At 42.6% G+C, this 20,086-nt stretch overlaps 1 protein-coding gene across 3 annotated transcripts in view; it reads right to left on the bottom strand.

Annotated features, from left to right (window-relative positions):
- Positions 1–20,086, bottom strand: part of Iqgap2 (IQ motif containing GTPase activating protein 2) — a 225,315-nt gene that overhangs the window by 196,479 nt on the left and 8,750 nt on the right. For 2 of the 3 annotated variants that reach the window (XM_090331850.1, XM_090331853.1), the window contains exons 1-2: positions 13,453–13,493; positions 13,099–13,147 (exon numbers count right to left, since the gene is read on the bottom strand). The exons of the other annotated variant lie outside the window; for it this stretch is intronic. In XM_090331850.1, coding sequence (XP_090187976.1) covers positions 13,099–13,147 — 49 coding nt within the window. In that variant the 5' untranslated portion in view covers positions 13,453–13,493. Of the gene's footprint in view, positions 1–13,098; positions 13,148–13,452; positions 13,494–20,086 lie in introns of those variants that run through there. 3 annotated transcript variants of the gene reach the window in all.

Here is a 20,086-nt window from a genome sequence, read left to right as displayed (position 1 = left end):
AACATCATGATAATATTCAGAATGGTCAAATTGTGTTATTATCAGGAAAGCAAGATTCATGACAAGATCAGAACAAAACCCAAACCACAAATCTACATATATGATTCACCACATCCACAAAGTCAAGTTCTATGATCAACAGCTACTGAGAATACCTGAGAATTTTTGTTTTTCTGAAGTATCCTCCTCCATACGACTCTCTTTCACCTCCAGAAAGTATATGCACTTTTGCCAACTTGACAAAGATCACCAGTTAAAGGGGTGTGGCTTTCTGTTAAATGTGCCTGCAACTCTGTCATATTTAGTCACCAACTAGTTAACAAAACACTGAGTTTCCTCATCTGCAAAATGTGAATGAAAATGCCTTCCCTGTAGCCTGTTCTCGAATTTTTTAATCAAATATATTTAAATTACTTAATAACTACATTGTATTACACCTAATCATTATAAACAAGTTATTAAAAAAAATAGACCATACGACCAGGAGTGTGGCCTAGTGTAGAGTGCTTACCTAGTCTGCATGGAGCCCTGGGTTCAATTCCTCAGTACCACATACACAGAAAAAGCCAGAAGTAGCACTGTGGTTCAAATGGCAGCGTGCTAGCCTGGAGCGAATATTGTCCAAGAACAGTGCCCAGGCCCTGAGTTCATGTCCCAGGACTGGCAAAAAGAAAAAAGAAAATATATATATATATATTTAGAGAGAGAGAGAGAAAAGACACCATAAGTAATCATAGTGGCTTTTGCATTTACCTCCTATATAATTTGCAAATTGAATGTATTTAACATTATATGAAATTGAAAAAGCATCACTTTTAATTCCACATACACATAGTGTATGTCTATACCTTCTTAATTTATAGTAAGTATATAATGTTATATGTACTACATTTAAGGGGAGAAAACCAGAAAAGGAGGTGCCAAAATCCTCATCGAATTTGTTTTCAAGGAGGTAGCTCTGAGGTTTTCTTTGTTTCTTTTTTCTTTTGTCCATGTGGGGCTTGAACTCAAGGCCTGGGGGCTGTCCCTGAGCTCTTTTGTTCAAGGCTAGCACCCTACTACTTTGAGCCACAGTATCACTTCTGATTTTCTGGTGTTTAATTGGAGATAAGACTCTCAGACTTTCCTGCCCATGAACTTTGATCATCACATCTTAGCCTTCTGAGTAGCTAGGATTACAGGTGTGAGCCACTGGCATCAGCTTTGTTGCATTTTTTGACTCATACATTTCCCAAACATTCTATGACCCTGACACACAGTCTTTTATGACAGCCATATCACAAACAAAAATGTTCAAATTTTTTCATATGTTGAGTTACAGGAAAATAAAATAGAAAGAAGCCATAATTTCAGACCTAGTGCACAAGATGACTTTCATGAATCCAACTGATTTGAACTTCTAGAAAAGGATCACAGTCACTCAAAATGTATGATGAATAGTCAGCTCAACTGAATTTGACAAAATCACAGAAGTTCAACGGCAGTAGAGAAGATGTGATCAGGTGACTAATACTCAATGCTCTTCTCTTTGAAGGCCTAACTGGCTCAATAGAGGAGCATGATAAACTCATTGGAGACAGCAGGTGGAGGAAGTGGGGAGGGAAAGGGAAGAAGCCCTCAACTGCAGGCTGAAAAGAAGGCTGCCAAGAACCCATGTAACATAAAACCTTACAGGTCTACATTTGAGAGGGAAGAGAAACGCGATGACGCCATACACAGGCAGAATTTGGCAATAGAGGAACAGGATGAAGAGGAGTGTGGTACGGGGGAAGGAAGAGGAAATCAGCAAGTAGCGGCCAGCTCATTCTGTGACTTCAGATGGTGGAGGTGGAAACAGCACATGGCCATCTACCAGCAAATCGCTGAATCTGCCAATCTACATAAAGACAAGTTTGTATAATTAGGAGGATGGGGGGAAAGAACACCACAGATGCATCCCACTATTCTAGGGATATACTAAGGAGCTGGCTATAAATTGAAACTTCTATTCAGAAGAGAAGTTTAAAATAACAGATGCAATTAGCAGGCTATGATGTAGAGCAGAAAGGGGCTGTTAAGGCAAGCATATGCTGTTTGTTACTGAGTGTGAATTAACACATGATGCAGGACAGTCAATTTTTTAAAAAATATTGCCAAAAACTTAGCTCCCAAAAGGGACATACTATGCAAATGGGGACATGTTGACAACACAGTCACAGATCAAGAATACATTTTGATGTCATTACATTCTGGACCAAAGCAGATCAGACTAGTTCTCACCACCAAGAAACTTCTCTGGTTCTCAGAACATTATGGAAGGCTTATCAGTCTATAAATTTAAGGTTTATCGGAGAGGATAGTTGTGAGAAATCATAAACATCTAACAGGACTTGAACCAAACATGCCAAGCTCTTTAGTGGCAGCAACATCATGTATTTTCAAAATGACCTCAAAATGAGATCATTTTCACTAGTGGCTCATGCCTATAATGCTAGCTACTTAGGAGGCTGAGATCCAGGATCATGGTTTAAAGCCAACCAAGGCAGTCAAGTCCAAGAGATTTTTATCTCTTACCTAACAACAACAACCGAAAAAAGAAAAAAGAAAAAAGCTGAAAGTACAGAATAAAGTACAGAAAAGCTGGTTTGGGCTTTTTTCTCATTGGCCTCTGTGTTGCAGTGGTATCCTATTATATTTGAAAAGCATATTTTCTTCCTTTCTGTCATCAGCACAGGGGGCAGGAGAAGGACATGGAAAGACTGGTGTGGGAAGGAGTTCAGCTTTCAAGACTAGGGGAGGCTCATAGGGGCTTTGCAGACTGTAAAGAACATATAGGACCCTTGACTTTGTCAACTTCTCAGAGAGTGGTTGAGAGAGCCTCTCACGGGGAAAAATCTGTCCCATGGGGGCAACAAAGCTGCAAATCATTTGGTTTTGGCTATGTGCTTTTGTTCTAACACATCATATTCCCACACTCAGATAGTAGACAGTCTTCAAGTTTAGGAAAATGGATATTCTTGTAAACACAAGCCAGACTTGAAGGATTTGAGAAATCCTGTGGCTTCATCAAAGCTCCAAGAACTTTATAGAACACCCAGACAGCAAATACCTTAAATGTAAATGCATGCTATTCTCCAGGCCCATCGTCTGAAGACTTAGCTGGTCTGCAGACTCCTCTGTCTTGGCTGGGGGATGGGACCATGATCCCGAATGTTAAATCCTTTCTTACCACAAGTCTGCTGCAACCCAGAGAAAAGAGTCAGGATTTCAACGTGTATCAGCCACCAGGTTCCTGGGTGGACTGGAATACAATTGCAGAATTAAGTCATTGTTTCTACTCCAGACGGTGTAGAACCCTGCCAGCATTTGCAAAGCAGAAGTTTCCACAATCATAGAGACTATCAAGGATAGAAATGTCTCCTTATTGATGGTTCACTAGGTGCAAAATGCTGGCAGAGAATGATGGAACTGCTGAGTTATCCTAAACTTATTCCAAATGCCTTATAATTAACACCAATAAATACAACAACACAATGTGTTGCTTTTGGTTTGTGACAGGAAAGCTAATGGCTAAACACATAGAAAGTATTTTAAGGGTGGTGAAGACTGGGGTGACAGCATGGCTGTGTGACCTAGCCCACTGGCTTACAATCTAACAGGGAAGGCACACAGGAGAAGGTTATAAAGCTCCTTTGGAAAACTACAAAGTAATTACAGCACAAAGAACAGGAAGCCCAAAGGGAGAGAAGTGACTGTTGAATGATGAGATTAGTCAGAGCCAATTTTCTACATAGTGATTCTTGGGGACAGCAGTGGCTTATGCCTGTAAACCTAACTACTTAGAAGGCTGAGATCTGAGAATCATAGTTTAAAGCCAAAGTAGGCAAGAAAGTCTGAGAGACTCATATTTTCAATTAACCACCAAAACCTGGAAGTGGAGCTGTGCTTCAAGTGGTAGAACACCAGGGGCTGGGAGTTTGGCCTAAGGGTAGAGTGCTTACCTAGCATGAGTGAAGACCCGGGTTCAATTCCTCGGTACAACATACACAGGAAAGGCCAGAAATGGTGCTGTGGTTCAAGTGGTAGAGTTCTAGCCCAAGGACAGTGCTCAGGCCCTGAGTTCAAGCCCCAGGACTGGCAAAACAAAAACAAGTGGTAGAATACTAGTTTTGAGCACAAAAGGATCAGGGACAGTACCCAGGCCCAGAGTTCAGGCCCCAAGACAATCAAAAGAATACAAGAAAGGAAAAAGAAAAAGGAAATTGTACTTCAAGATGCACTTTTGTCAATCAGGCATGGTTGGTAGAAGCCTATAGTCCCATCTATTTCAGGAGGTAGAAATTATCAGCTCTAGGCCAGACAAAAGAAGTAAGGCTCTGCTTTAAAAAAAATTAAATAAATAATCCAAACAAGAGAGTTGGGCCCATGGCTCAGCTGGTAAAGCACTTCAACTACGGGTTCTGGGTTTGATGCTCAGCACTGAAAAACCAAATCAAACCACTTATATTCTTTCCAAGGCTCTGTTTAATGAAAACCCTGAAGGCAAGCCATTCCTTCCCCCCTCAGTCCTCCCAAGGTCCCTGAGCTTCCTGAGGCCAAGTAGCACCAATGTCTCAAATTGGTGTCACCCTTAAAAGTCCTCAGCTCTTCCATATTGTACTCCACATTTGATGTGTTTGGGTAGTGAACACACAGGGGTTCTCTCACCTGCAAACCTAGGAAGGCTGGTGTTCCACATGTGCCAGGAGTGCAGAAGGGCTGGGCAGGGAAAGGGGGGGGGGGCGTGTGCTGGGCCTGCACACCATCAGTGCCTGGCTTAACCAAGCAAGGGAACATTTCACCTTTAGCTACAGGGGGTTCCAGCACATCTCATCTCCCACTGGGCTACTGAGCAGGCAGTTTAGTAATTCCAGCAGGCAGGCCTAGGTAGCTCTAATCCAGGCCACAACACCCACTTCTTGCAACCCAGGGCTATGCACAAACATTTGTCTGTAGACATGGCTCTTGGCACTCACGGACACTGTTCACAGAGAAAAGAAGCCTATCAGGAAGAAGAAAGACTGATCAAAGGAAGAACCAGAACTGGCTCACTCTGTTTGTCTTTCCCACATTGTTTGCCAGGTCTAGACTAGGGGCATTTTTCATTCAGGTTTTACAATAAACATGGATAAAAGTGAGTAGTTCATTCTCTTCACACTCCAACCAGTAAGCCCAAACGTTCTTTGATTCCACACACATCCTTATCTGGAGCTTATTACTTACAACTGGGAAGCAGAGAGCAATGGGTGTGGTTAGTTCAGGGAGAGGCTAAGTGGCCCAGAGAATAAGGGTCTGGTACACGTTGTGCAGCTAAACACTGATTAACCAGTATGTGACTAACCAGAGAGTTCTCAGATGGTCTCCATTTAAAATATTTTACTCCAGTTTCTCTTTCCTTAAAAAGATGGAGATGGCCAGGGGCCAGTGCTCATACCTGTAATCCTAGCTACTCAGTAGGCTGAGATCTAAGCATCACATTTGGGAACCATCCCAGGAAGAAAATCCGTGAGACTCCAATTAGCCACCAAACAAAGTCAGAGGTGGAGGTGTGGCTCAAATGGGTTGAGAGCCAGACTTGAGCAAAAGAATTGAGGGAGAACTCTCAGGCCCTGAGCTTGAGCTTCAGTACTGGCAGAGAGAGGGGGAAGAGGAGAGAGAGAGGGAAGGAAGGAAGGGAGGAAAAGAAAGAAAAGGAGGGAGGAAAGAAGGGAGGGAAGGGGAAGAAAGGAAGGATGAGAGGGAAGAAAGGAAGGAGGAAAATAAAGAGAAGAGAGGGAGAGAAGAGGGAGGAAGAAGGGAAGGGGAGAGAAGGAAGGAAGGAAGGAGTAATAAGGGAGAGAGAAAGAAAAGAAAAAGGAACAAGGAAGGAAGGAAGGAAGGAAAAAAGGAAGGAAGGAAGAAAGAAAGGAAAGGGAGGGAGGAAGGAAGGGAAGGGAAGGAAAGTGGCAGGGAGAGAGGGAAGTAGACAGGTACGCAGAAGGAAGGAAGGTTGGCTAACTTTCTGTTCTTCATGAGGATCACATTCCCATGCAAATCTCCAAACATTTGTTCCCAGAGGCCTAATCAGTTCCTCAGCCAGTCACTCAGCTACCTAAAAGACAACAAAACAATCACAATCCACACAGTGATTCACCCAAATTAAACTACCAATCTCTTATTGTCAACATTCTGCACACCAGTTCCAAAGTCACACTGGAACAATAATAAAGTAGACCATGTAGCAAAGGCTTAAGTACAAACATGAGCCTCCCTTAGATTAGAGCTACATTGTCTCTACCTTTTTAAAAATATATTCTATTTTATTGTACTAAAAACAAGAGCATTCTCCTTCAGTCTCAGTACAATTCAAATCAGAAAATTTAATACTGACACAATACTATTGTGTAGTCCATATTTAAGTGTCAGCCCTTTGCCAATAATGTCCTTCATGGCTTTTTGTTCCATGTATTTAACTGTCAAGTGTCTTTAGTCTCTCATAACTGGAAGGGTTGTCACCCTTTCTTTTCTGATGCTAGGTTTTTGAGAATTTCTGGTCAGGGACTTTGTCATTATCAAGGCTCAGTGTAGATTTGTTTTCCATAAGGAGCTTCAGGTTCACAAAATGCCAGGTTGTATGCTTTTCATACAAGAGTTCGTGCTTTGTCACAATGTGAGTGATCTCACTTCCACCAGTTGGTTCATGTGATGTGTGCAGATTTCCATAAGCCTTTTCCTCATAAGCCTTCTATCTGCTCATGTTCGCATCTAGTGATTGTCTAATTTCATTGCTCCTTCTACTACTGGGAGGGAAATCTTCCCCTGTCTCCCTCACTTATATCAGTTTAGATTTCTGGAGTCTACATTTAGTCCTTCTATATTCAAATAACAAATGTACCAGGGTGTATTGAAATTTAAAAAGCATCAAGTAAGGATTAAATTTGATATGAATGTCATAAATAAGACTAGAGTTTGACAGACAAATGTACTAAAACATCTTCCATAAATCTACAGCAGAACATCAGCCCTTGTTCACTGGGAAAATTCTGGATGGGTGTCAGGTATGGCATGCCATGCCACTGATTTGTTTTCTGTGTGCTCAAGGGCTGGTAGAGATCCACTGATCCTCTCCTTTCAGAGAAGGCAAATGGCACCCACAGCTAAGAACTTGCCCAATGTCCCTGGCATCAGGCAGTCCAGAATAAGCTGTATGACCTCTCAAGCCAGTGTTCTTTCCATACACAGTTCCTGTCTTCTCATGTATAAACTGCACAAAGTCAAACTTTAAGGTGTGTAAACCCATACCCATCTAACAACCACGTCCTATGCCAGATAACCATCCCCTGGAAATGAGTTCTATAATGAGCGTATGATTTAGAACTCTGGAAATTATGAATTTATATGTGCTGCTTTCTCACCATAATTTGTGGCACTTCCCTTTCTCTGACAAGGTGGCAAGCATTCCCCCTGCCCAGTCCCTTCCACAAGTCATTTTTAACCTGTTTATACTTTTGGGTAAACGTCTATCTAATGTCTTTTCAAATTCAGACAGAAAAAAAAATGGTCTTGATTCCAGATATCCTATTGTTTGAAAATCTTAGGATTAGGAGGAAAGGGAGAAGAGTGACTCACAAAGAGTTTACATACTCAGTGTGAAATAGCATAAGTAACCAGGTGTGTTCCTGTATCCAACCTGTGGCTCTAAAGCTATACCAGATGGTTATCCACTACTTATCCACTGCTACTGTACTAAGGTCTGAATAGGGCAAAGACTATAAACATTCTAATATAGTTTTATTATTGCAATCACATTTCCATTCAATGAAATAAGATCCAACTGCTGGAAGCTTGAAAATATTTCTTATAAATCATACAATAGGCTTGCATTTTAATTGGAAGAAGAGACTTAGGTCTTCCACAAAAAAAATAAGAAGAAATAGAGTAGATATATTATCAATGAAGATCTTACAGCCCCTCCACACTTCAGATAACTTCCTATGTCTCTCACCTCTCCTAGGTGGAGAATCTCATGGGTAGGAATGGGTAAGAATCAATGAGCTCAGCTTTGAGGGATTCCAGGCTTTGGGCTCCACTTCCTTGCCAGTTCCTTTCCTCTTTCCCTTCGGCACAAAGGACAGCACTTGATGGTTCCTGACAATAACACAGGGACAACCTAGTGCCTTTCCCAGTCCCTTCCAGCCTGTCCTGCTGGCTTCTTCAAGAGCAACTGCACACAAATGGCTTTGAATATCCTGGTATATTGAAGGGGTTTATCTGTTCTTGCTTTAAGCAAAGTAACAGTTCCTTAATGTTGCTATCCTTCACTTGAATCATGCAAGAGAGACATTTGTCTGCAGACCACCCAGTTAACTAGAAAATAGCAGATATCAGCAGCATTGCCTGCTGTAGGCACAGACACACAAGAGCTATCTAAAGGACGAAGAATCCTGGCTGGTTAACAATGAAGCCAGAAGTAAAAACTAGTCCAAACCTATAGCTGTGACTCCCAGGATCTGAAACACTGGCTCTGTGGCATTGTTAGAACTGTATCTGCCCAAACTCAGACTCCTACCAGGCCTTTAATCCCTTTTCCTCCTTTGATTCTTCCAAAGTAGATAATTCAGCTGAGTGTTGGTGGCTTGTATCTCTAATTCTAGTTATTCATGAAATGGAAACCTGAGGATCATGTAGTTCAAAGGCAGCTATAACAGAAACGTTCTTCAAATGCTTTTCTCCAATTAACAGGGGGAAAAAACCAGAAGAGGAGCTGTAGCTCAAGTAGTGGAGTACCAGCCTTTGGGGGGGGGGGGGATAGTAGCGGCCCTGAATTCAAGCCTCAGTTCTAGCATTTAAAATAAAAGTAGATACTTCAAAAGTATCTACTAAAAGTAGATATTTAATTTCTACATTCTTTCCAGGAAATAAAAAGTACACTGAAATGTGATAGAGGACCTTGGGAGGAAGGGATTACAGGGAGGGTGGGGGGACTATAGGGAGGCAGGGGATTACATGGAGGGAGGGAGGGTCAGTAGAGTCCCAGGGTGTGAGAAGGACAGTGATTAAGACCACATGTAAACCACTACAGAGCATTTACAGCGGTGCTACTCATGCTCTTAAGTCCTTTACAGGAGGAATGCAGTTTTCACAAAACCTGTGTACAGTAGGTACTATTATTCTCACTTGTCAAATGAAGAAACCAAGGCTTGGAACAGAAAAGCCTGCCCAGATAGGCACCACCACCACATTTGGATCCAGGGCCCAGCTCTTATCCATGAGCCTGTATCACTGTCAGCTCTCTGACTAGAAAGCAACAGTGGGTGGTCCTCCCTTAAACACTGTCCTCCTATCTAGCCTGAGTTCCTCTGCAGGTCAAGGAAATGAATACCGAGTTGGGATGTGCTGAGGTAAGACAGGTAACATGAGGAAGTCCTGGCATCTGTAATTCAAGAGATCACACACAGAAATATTCTGTCCTTCAAAACAGTTCCAACAGCAGGGTGCTCACTCCAACTTAGCATCTATTACAGCACTCCTATCTGAATACCTCATGTAGAATGCCCCCCCAATTCAACCTGTGTATCTTTTTTTATTAAAGAATTTATTAACGTTGATTTTTACATCATATTTCAAATGACATGTTTAACAAACAAGCGTTCAAGAAGGGAATCTCTATATACAATCACTGGCACTTAGTTTTTAGAACATAATCAAAATTACACTAAGGGTTTGCATATTATAGATACATATTAATTTATGAAATAAAACATTATATCTATAGAGTCATAGATTTTTATGTCTATGTAGTTGTGTTTATATTTCCAATGCCATGTCCATAGCATTGGGTATGCAAATATTGAGTCCTTACTCTTGTACTGTTTGGATCTAATAGCTACAAACCTGTGTATCTTTTAAATATCCTCAAATATGGATCAAATGTGTATAGCGTCAACTTGGGTCGTGTCTAGACAATAAGATAGGAAACTGATTATTTGGTTGCTTTCATTGTTTACTTTATGGCTTCTAGAATGAGTCTGATGACAATTTCAACAGAAGGTAACAAAAGCCAGGCACGGGATTACATGTCTGTAATGTCAATGCTTGGGAGACTAAAGCAAGAATATCATGAGTTCAAGGCCAGTCTGGACCACATAGATCAGTACTTACATCATTCCATGTCCTACCTCCATTGAAAATAACCGTGAGAACCTGCTGGATGCAAAGAGCAGGCAAATACCAAAGCATTGGGTCTGAGAATCAGGCTGAGACATGAAATACTGTGGATTCTAGTCCCAGAGATGATGATCTCAAAGCCTCGATTTCTTCATTTGTGAAATGGGATGGCATCTAACTCGACAGGATTGAGGCAAGGAAGAAATGGTATTCAAACCAGCGCACTGAGAAGCACCAAGCAAGAATTGTGAGGTACTGGGAGCAGGTGGCCACACCGAACCATTGCCTCTGCAGGTTTGAAGGCTTAGGGAGAAGCCAACGCAAATCAAACAAGAACGTACCTGTAACAACGGCTGGAGAGGTCTACCTACAAGACAGTGACCGCCGCCTCCCACAGCTTGGGAAGCTGGGAACAAGGATCCCATCCTCCCTCTATAACATCTGCCTCTCCAGGTTCAATGAGGGTGGGAGGAGTGGAGTGGTCAATAGGAAACCCAGCCTGAGGTCTCTCAATGTTGTCCTGAGCCAACCTTATTCTCACGTATTTTGTGTTTCTAACCATCTTTGTTGTACATAGGAGATTTTGTTACAGGTAGAAAGCATCAGACTAATTCACAGCTGAAAAAGAATATAGCTCAGTCTCTAACGTGGGCTAAATTATGCTTACAAGCTTGTGATCCCACAGTATTTTAAATTATATAGTTATGTGGGGCGGGGGGAATGATGTGTGATTCCAGTGGGGCACAGGAAATGAGTGGAGGGCCCCCAGCCCTGTTGTCACATGGAACATTAGCATCAGAAATATGTGAGGCCTCGAAAACCCCACCCCAGAAATTAGTTCAGCCTGACTTTGATAAAATCAGAAATCTTTTCTAATGCTACTTAATTTCCTCAATTTGACTATGTAAATAGTTAATTCCATTTGAGAGAGCATGCAAGCTTAAATACATCAACCCAACAGGAATGTGTCTACCCTTGACTTCCTTGAAAGCCATTATAAAAATACCATTTGGAATCACTGCACATTCCAGGAATTGGGCTGCCAGAAGGAGAAGATGACCTACATAGGAAGGAGCAAAACAGCAACCCAACCAGACAGACCACCTGTGCACATACCATGCCCAACACACCTAGATTTTATGTTCAAATATAAAAACATTTTGGCACTCCTAAGGGAACCAAAATAATATATTTTGGACATTAAAAATCACACACAGCAATTCATCCTAAGAGCAATATGGGAATATTTACCCATTAAAAAGTTAACCAGCACAGAAGTATAAGAACAAGAAATCAATTCTTACCAGGAGCCTATAATCCTAGCTACTCGGGAGGCTGAGATCTGAGGATCTGGCTCAAAGCTAGCCTCAAGTCGTGGGGGGCAAGACTCCAACTAACCACCAAAAAGACAAAAGAGGAGGTGAGATTCAAGTGGAAGGACACAAGCCTGGAGTGAAAATCTGTGCCATAGAGGCCCTTGACTTTGCTATATGCACGATCTCTTCTAGCCTCTGTGATAAAATGCACAGGAGACTGGGTAGGTGGCAAGAAGCTGTAGCTCCAGAACTAAGGACATCTTCACCTCTAGGAGGAAAGGCAACATATCTCAGTTACTTCACACAAGGCTCCCCCCTTCATCTTTCCCTCAACCCAGCTCCCTCCCTAGGACCCAGCAGAGCCATTGGGACAAAGGATAAGGGTCACCAGAGCAGCACAACCACTCTTCATGTGGCCCCCAAAATGTTCTTCATGTGGCATCTGGGCTAGGACAGTGGGTCCCTGACTGCCTATCACCCCAAAGATCTGAGTACCCCATAGGCAGGCTAAGGCCCTCTGAGGTAATACTTCACCTCTGCAGTCTCTGGTCAAATTAAATCAGAGAACCAGTGTACCACCCAGGATTGAAAAACAAAAGTCCTACCTCACCCTTTCTGTGCCCATTTGATAAGTACAGCTATCTGTCTCAGGGTGTCCTTTTCAAGTGCTCCTCTAATTAATTTCTAGGAAAAATTTGGATGTCCTGGTTCTAATAGCCTGCAAAGCTACAGATGGGCAAGAGGATCACAGCTAACAGGTGCAGGAGGCCACAGAAAAGTCTATGTATAGACACACAGGCATACACCACATACTACACCAGACTGTCCACAATCTCATGCAACCGTTTACTCAGATCTCCTAGACATAGGTGCTAAGTTGTTTCTCACTGCCAAAGTGTGTAGCTTACTAGAGCCTCCTAACTCCTGCGTGGCCTATGGGCCAAGTCTGGGCTTCCTCTGGGTGCAGAGGCTCCTGTCCTAGCCCAGCCCAAGCAGAATTACAGTTGAAATGCACCATCCCAGGACACATATACATCCAATGTGGGCCTCCTTAAACCAGAGAACCCTCTAAACTCCTCACTAGAATCAAGCCTGTGAGACCAGTCATAAGAGAAATGGTTTTTTAAAGGGTGGGAAAAAAAATAATCTCATTCCCAGCAGAAATACCTCATTATTTGTGCACTCATGAATGGGGAGGCTGGAGCCCAGCTCACTATTTCAATGCCAAATCCAAGGGTAGGAAAAGTAAGTGAGGGAATTTCATTTGAAAAAACCACCCACCATCACAAATGCAAATTGCTCCAGTAAATGGTACTATACAAGCTTAAGGTGGGAGCATGGCCAGGCAAAAGACAGCTACATAAAATGAGATGGCCAGGGCCGGGAGTTTGGCCTAGTGGTAACATGCTTGCCTAGCATGCACGAAGACCTGGGTTCGATTCCTTGGTACCACATACATAGAAAAAAGCCGGAAATGGTGCTGAAGCTCAAGTGGTAGAGCTCTAGCCTTGAGAAAGTCCAAGGACAGTGCTCAGGCCCTGAGCTCAAGCCCAGGACTGGCAAAAAAAAAAAAAAAAAAAAAAAATGAGATGGCCAGCAAACAACTTCATTTCCTTACCTAGAGTGGCGATTCTCCACTGCGGGCAGCTGGCAAAGTCTTGGAACATCTGGATGGTCATAAGTGAAGGGAAGTAAGTAGCATCTCAGAGATGATGCTAAACTTTGCACAAAGCCCAAGTCAGCCCAACAACTCCCCATGCCCCAAACCACTTGCTATGATTAGCTAATACAAAACAAAACAAAAAGCATCAGTAGTGTCCAGGCTGAGAAAGCCTGATAGCAGGATTAACTAGAATATCATTGTCTCTCACCTCTTGAGGCCCCTCCCATCACATACCAATCACCCCACCAAGGTTCTCCCACCAGTAAAAGCTCCTGTTTCCCTCACTCCCCAGACCAACCCCTCCCCCACCTCCGGGATTCAAGAAGAGCTGCTATTGAGCTTGTGACAGCCAGGGACAGAGAGCCAGGCCAATTCTTTCAGCAGGAAGGGTCTCCCTTGTCCCCTCCTCATTACTCATGCAGCCCAGGCCTTAGGTTACCTATTATGAAGTCACGCATGTGCAGTGAAAGCTGGAAGGGGCCTGGGCAGCCCTCTAGTCTAGCTCCTTTGGCATATGAAAGGGGCTGCAGGCATCCTGGGAGACTCAGCACACAGATCCTTTCTTTATATACAGGAAAACAGAAAAAGGAAACAATAGCTGGAGAGGAACCTAGTGTCTGAAGGGTGACGGTACAAGCAGTGCTTGAAAGGTGCTGCTCTAGCAATAGCTCCACACTCCTAGAAATGTATCCTGCTTTTTATTTTCTGAAAGATGCAGGCAATCTCCCAACTATTTGGGCTTCCTCTCTCCCACCAACGATCACTGTGAACACTGTCTAGAAAATGAACCTCATTTCACACAACAGAGCAATACTATTCCTTATGTGCAGAATGATGATACATATTGCTTTGCCCAGCCTGGCCCAACTTGCAGTGTTGCTGTGGTGAAACTACTACAAGTTCCCTTTCCTAGGTGTGTCAGATGGGACAATCAGTTCTAACCTTTCTTCCAGGGCACACTGTTCCCAGGGAGAACAAAGTTGCAAGTCTGGCATGCTTTTGCAGAGACCTTAACATTAAACTCATGTGCAATTATGTCTAATTTGGCCTTTGCTGATGACATGCCAGCTAACTGAAATTCTGCTCACTAAAAAATGACTGGACACTGATGAAGGAAAACCCAGGTTAAGCAAACACGGTCTAATCTTGTGACAAGAGGGAATATTGGCACAAATCATGGGAAAACTGCTCTGAAGCAGACCTGAAAAGTTACTTACCCAAAGAATTTCCAGTTCAAACTTAGGGCATCCTTCTACGAGAGCTCACCAAACTCCTATCTCTGTGTGGTGCATACGCTCTGATGCAGGTGTGGTGTGATGGAGGACAGGGAGTCAGGTAAGAGTACCAGAAGAGCAAAATTAACAAGCTGAACATCAGCAATCCATCTCAACACTCACTTTTACCTGAGATGCAAATAGCCCAAGCAAGTCCAGTCCCCACCAAAGGGGAGCATCTCTCGCAACTGGAAGGAATTACAGGAAAACATATGTCATTTCTCTTAATTTGATCACAGGTCTCTCTGGGAAAAAAAGACTACAGAAGAGGAAATAGCATTCAATTCACAACTGTTAACAATTTGATGCATTTCCTTCCAGGCTTTCTCCCCTACATTGCTTAACTTCTAACTTCCCCAGTGAGTCCTGGTTTTTCACTTTGTTATGTAAGCATGTCTCCATATTATTATGAACTAATTTATTTATTTTCAATTGTGTCTGTGGTTCACCAAATGGCAACATTCACAGCTGTTTGTTATTGAGACTTCAAACATTTATACATAACAGAAGGTAGTAAATAAAAAGGGTGGAGAAGAGAAAGGAAATCAAACAAATCTTAATGAAGAGTCTGTCTCTCAGAATAGTCATTTTCCCCCCGGGGTACTGGGTTTTAAAGCCCTCCTGAAATCCTACTGGAGTCTGCATAGGTTCCAGAAAAATCAAGCAACTGAAGAGAAGGAAATGGCAGGGAGATTGGGGCATAGCTACCAAGGGTGAGAAGTAATGCTAAAGAGGAGAAAGCAGAAAGCATCTGACTGCCCATTGTCAGCCACCATGCCTCCTCAAGGTCTACAGAATCCTTGCCATTTAGAGCAGTCATGGTGCCCTATCCTTCCCATCCTCTCATCCATTCTCCAACATACCCCTGTCTTCTACTACTATTCAGCTGTCTCTGCCTCCAGAATGCTTTCTTCCGTTACTGGGTACTCACCTCTCCACACCATATACTGCATTCCGTGGTTTAGATCTGCCAGCCCTTTTTGTCCTAGTGGTACCATCACACAGGTACTATGATCTTAAAACGCTTCAGTTTAAACAGAGGAAACCAGAGCTGAGTGGCAGAGCTCTGCCCCACTGGAAAGCCAGAGGACAGCCCAGAGTGCAGATGTGTCCAACAAACACTACTTTCATCTTACTTTCTGACTACACAGTTTTGTGGACATAAATCTGTTAGAAAACAAGAAAGTATAAATCGAGAAATTAGATAAAGGGAAAAATTAAAATAGACAAGAACAAGGAAGGCAGCAAGGATATAAATATCCTAAAAATGATGCATAAGCCCTTCACAAATTCTGTATAGTTGAGTTCCAGATTTGGTTCTGTGCTTTCTATTTGCCAAAGCAAAATACAGAACATGGAAGTTCATAAATGAAAGTTATAGATTTATTTCAGAAAGTCCTGTTGCTATGGAGATCACGTTAGAAAGACGTCTGTCTCTGCCATCCAGCCTGCTCACGGGGTTCACACTGAGATGATTTTCTCCTTAACTAGTGGCTAAATCTACAAGCATTGCAATATAAATGTGATGAACCATTCTAAAATGGACTACAGGGGCCACAAGTTTGGTCTAGTAGGTAGAGTGCTTGCTTAGAATGCAAGAAGATGGGATTTTGATTCGTTGGTACCACATACATAGAAAAAGCCAGAAATGGTGCTGTGACTCAAGTGGTAGAGCTCTAGCCTTGAGAAAGCTCAAGGACAGTGCTAAGGCCCCGAGTTTAAGCCAGGAATGGCATAAATAAATAAGACAGCACACTTCCCGGTTACCTTACTTGGCATGTGCTAAAATCACTGGGCACAGGTTTAAGTCACGGAGTTACTTGCTTCTTCCTACAGTGCAAGTGTGCCTCTCTGAGTGCATGTACGCACATGTGCTCTCATGGGGTTTGCATCCGCTATGGTTTTGTTTGACTTTTTAGGTTCCCCGGCTTTCCTTTATTATTTGCTGCATGTGTAACTTTTGCTACCCATTCTTCTTTTTGCTTTTGTGATATCTCAGCTTTGGTGATGACCAAGCCCAGATGTAAAAGCATAAGCTTCAGAACTGGGGATGTAGCTCATTAGGAGAGCCCTTGTCTAGCATGTACGAAGTTCCAGATTTCATTTCCAGCACCACTTACAACAGCAATAATATTAACTATAGCAGCAGACACCAGCCAATTCCACTAACTTGCATCCTCTCCCTAGAGATGCCATCACCATTCATAATTAGCCAAGAAATTTAAGATGACTAGAAATCTACTTTCTCCTAAATGTAATGGCTATTGTGGGTTAAAGACTAGAGATAGATTTTTTTATAGCAAAGACAAAAATTGAAACCAGTTAAATGCCTTACCCAAAAGATAGGGTATCAAGTAGCAAAAACAGATTTTTTGCGATTGAATTCCACAGGTACAAAGTCTGGTGTCACCACACCTCTTCAGTTCCAATCCCATCCTGTCACTTACTAGCTATATCTTGGGTTAAGTGTTTTACTCTGTCTATACCTCATCTTTCCCACCAGTAAACTGACAACATTACCAACCTCAAAGCATGGTTACAGTATTCAACTGGACATTTCCTAAAAGTGCTCAGAACAGTATTGGGCATTTACAAGCACTGAATATGTTAGCTAATTGTCAGTATAATTAGAGTCTGACTGAGAAGGTTAGATGTCTCTCCCCCTTTCTTGTAGCGTTGTACACAAAATCACTTCTCTTGGTTCTGTCACCTCCTACCAAATGAGAAACATGCTCTCCTTAGCCCGTATGTGGGAACCAGAGACATGGGGAAGATCTGTGAAAAAGAGCAGGGCTTTCCACTGAGCTAGGAATATCCACATCTCAAATCTTACTGAACTCTTCTGCAGAGCTAATGTTTTTCCTTGTTAAGTAACCCGGGAACTCCATACATTGTATTTAGCACAAGCTGCAAACTAATCATTAAGAGACAACAACTTGGTTACATGGAATTAGACTGGTGATCTTATCATTCTCGGTTCATTGCCACCCACAAGGAAGGAGTGACTTTCAAAATCAGCAGGAAGCTTGAACCATGCACCTTTGCCAAAGCACAATGAAGCCAGAATCCTCCAGACACACTGCTGAGTCTACAGCTTGATCAATTAAAATCACAGACACTCACCCTGAGGATAGGAAGAAGCTTCCCATGGGCTAAGCTCACACTTATCCAGAGCCTTTGCCTGCTCTTCACACCAGTGTCCCTGTGAAGAATCACTCTTCTAGAGGCCTCAGGCCAGCAGTCCCGTGCTCACCAACAGAAGGAGATAAGAGGGCACAGAAAAGGTGGAACAAAGGTGAACAAATACAACAGTGGGACTTACTAGTCTATATATCTTGTGGGTGGGGACCAGAGGGAAACACTGGGGGGAGCACAAAGGAAGGGGAAACATGGTTCAGAAAGAATTGTACTCATTCCCTAGTTATGTAACTGTTACCTCTCTGTGTATCACCTCTGCAGTAACATACACACACACATACACACGCACACACACACACACCCCACTCCAGAGAGAAAGCCCCGCTATTTGGAAGGTAGAGACCAAGAGGATCTTGGTTCAAGGCCAGCTCAGGCAAAGTTAGCAAGATCCCGATTCCACCTGTAAGCTAGGCATGGTGATATGCACCTGTCATTTCAATTACATTGGAGGCATAGGTAGGAATACTGAGGTCTGAGGCCAGTCTCAGGCAAAAATAAGAGACCCAACCCAGCTGGGCTTGTGTTTGTAATCTTAGCTATTCAGTAGGCTGAAATCTGAGGACTGTGGTTCAAAGTCAGATTGGGCAGAAAAGCAAGAGACATCTTAAATTAACCAGCAAAATGCCAGAAGGGCACAAAGACCTGAGTCCAAGCCCTTGTACTTTTTTTTTTTTTTTTTGCCAGTCCTGGGACTTGAGCTTGGGGCCTGGGGCCTGGGGCCTGAGCACTGTCTTGGACTTTCTCAAGGCTAGAGCTCTACCACTTGAGCCTCAGCACCATTTCTGGCTTCTTTCTATGTATGTGACACCGAGGAAACAAACCTGGGTCTTCATGCATGCTAGGCAAGCACTCTATCACTAGGCCAAAGTCCTGGCCCAGACTCCAGCCCGTTCTCATGTAGATAACAGCAAGGGTCAACTTACTCCTGGAAGCCTAAATAAGAGAATCCCACCTGGTAAATCCAGAATGATCCCTCCTAGCTCACACTCAGGTATGCATGGCAGCAACAGCTCCAATTTCATTGTGAGGACACATAGCATTCAACTCAGAACCCCCAAACCCTACCAACTTTATTTGAAACTGGTACTAGAAAATATTGGGATTTTTTTGTTGTTGTACAGTACTGGGATTGAACTCAGGGCCTCTTGCTCGCTCCACTTCCTTGTTTAGCTGGCAAACAACCACTTGAGTCACACCTCCAGCCCAGCCTTTTGCTGGTTAATTGAAGGTGGAGTCTCATTTTTGTACGCCTTGGGCTTCAAACCACAACTTTCTGGATCTCAGCTTTCTGAGTAGCTACCAGCATCCAGGTAGACTTTGGTTTGTTTGTTTTTTAAGCATACATACACAAGTATTCATATGATCCCCTTCTAAACTAGTAAGCTAAACTATATTTCCATTAAAATAACAAGAATTTTTGTGGTTAAATCCACTTTCTGCTCAAGTGGGAAAGGAAGAACATTGAGAGGACAAAGGACAGCAGTAGACAAGAGGAGACCACCACTGCCACGCCCCACTCAAGAGCCGAGCCTAAGTGCTACATCCTTGAACCCTTTGAACATATATTTGCATACCCACATTTTTCAGATGAGGAAAGTGAGGCACGTAGAATTAAAATAACTTGCCCAACAACACAGGGAAGACAAACCTAACCTCTACATGACATGTGGACCTAGTACTTGGAAGCTCTTGAGATTCATTTGCCAGGTAATAGAAATAAAGTTTCTCATTTAGACAAGCAGTAAAGATATATTAAGCAAAAAAAGAAAAAAAAGCAGTAAAGATATATTAAGCAAAAATGGTAGCAATAGCAAATATTTCTTGAACAGGGGTACCAGGGCAACAGGCCATTTCACTAGATAATTAAATATGAGAAATACACGCTTCAATTGCATGCTAATCAAGTCCATGTATATTAGGGAATGTATTGGCATTACTATAGATTGAATTCATGCTCCTAAAGAAATATAAGAACTGAGACAAAAATTATCAGAAAGTAACTAGTCTATCAAGTGTGGGTATGTATATGTGTGTGTTCTGAGACTGAGCCCACGGTCCACACACATGCTAAGTAATCACTGATTGATCGACAGGTTCTTGCTTTTCTGTCCAGGCTAATCTCAAACTCCTCCGTCACCCCAGAAGCTTGGACCACAGAAGTATAGCACCATGCCTGGGCTGATGTTTTATGTGATACAAAAATATTTTCCTGCAGAGATTCTGCAGTAGTAGAAAGAAAGAGCACAGTTCAGTTTTCTCCTTTGGGATCCCAAGCAAAAACAAACAAACAAACAAAACTACCAGCATCCTTTATAAAATAAACATCTGTAGTAGCCTTGCAAAGAGGAAATGAGCTGTGTATACTCATGCTTATTAAATGATGTTTCTGCTAACATAGTCAACAGTTCTCAAAATTGTGACTAAATGAGAAAAATAAGACCGGTTTATTGTCTTAGAGAAAAAAAGAAGAC

The sequence above is a fragment of the Megascapheus bottae genome, chromosome 4, assembly GCF_031878675.1.
Source record: "Megascapheus bottae isolate mThoBot1 chromosome 4, mThoBot2.hap1, whole genome shotgun sequence".
Lineage (NCBI taxonomy): Eukaryota > Metazoa > Chordata > Mammalia > Rodentia > Geomyidae > Megascapheus > Megascapheus bottae.
The sequence above is the reverse complement of the archived record's forward strand: the minus strand, read 5'-3'. Positions and strand labels throughout refer to the sequence as shown.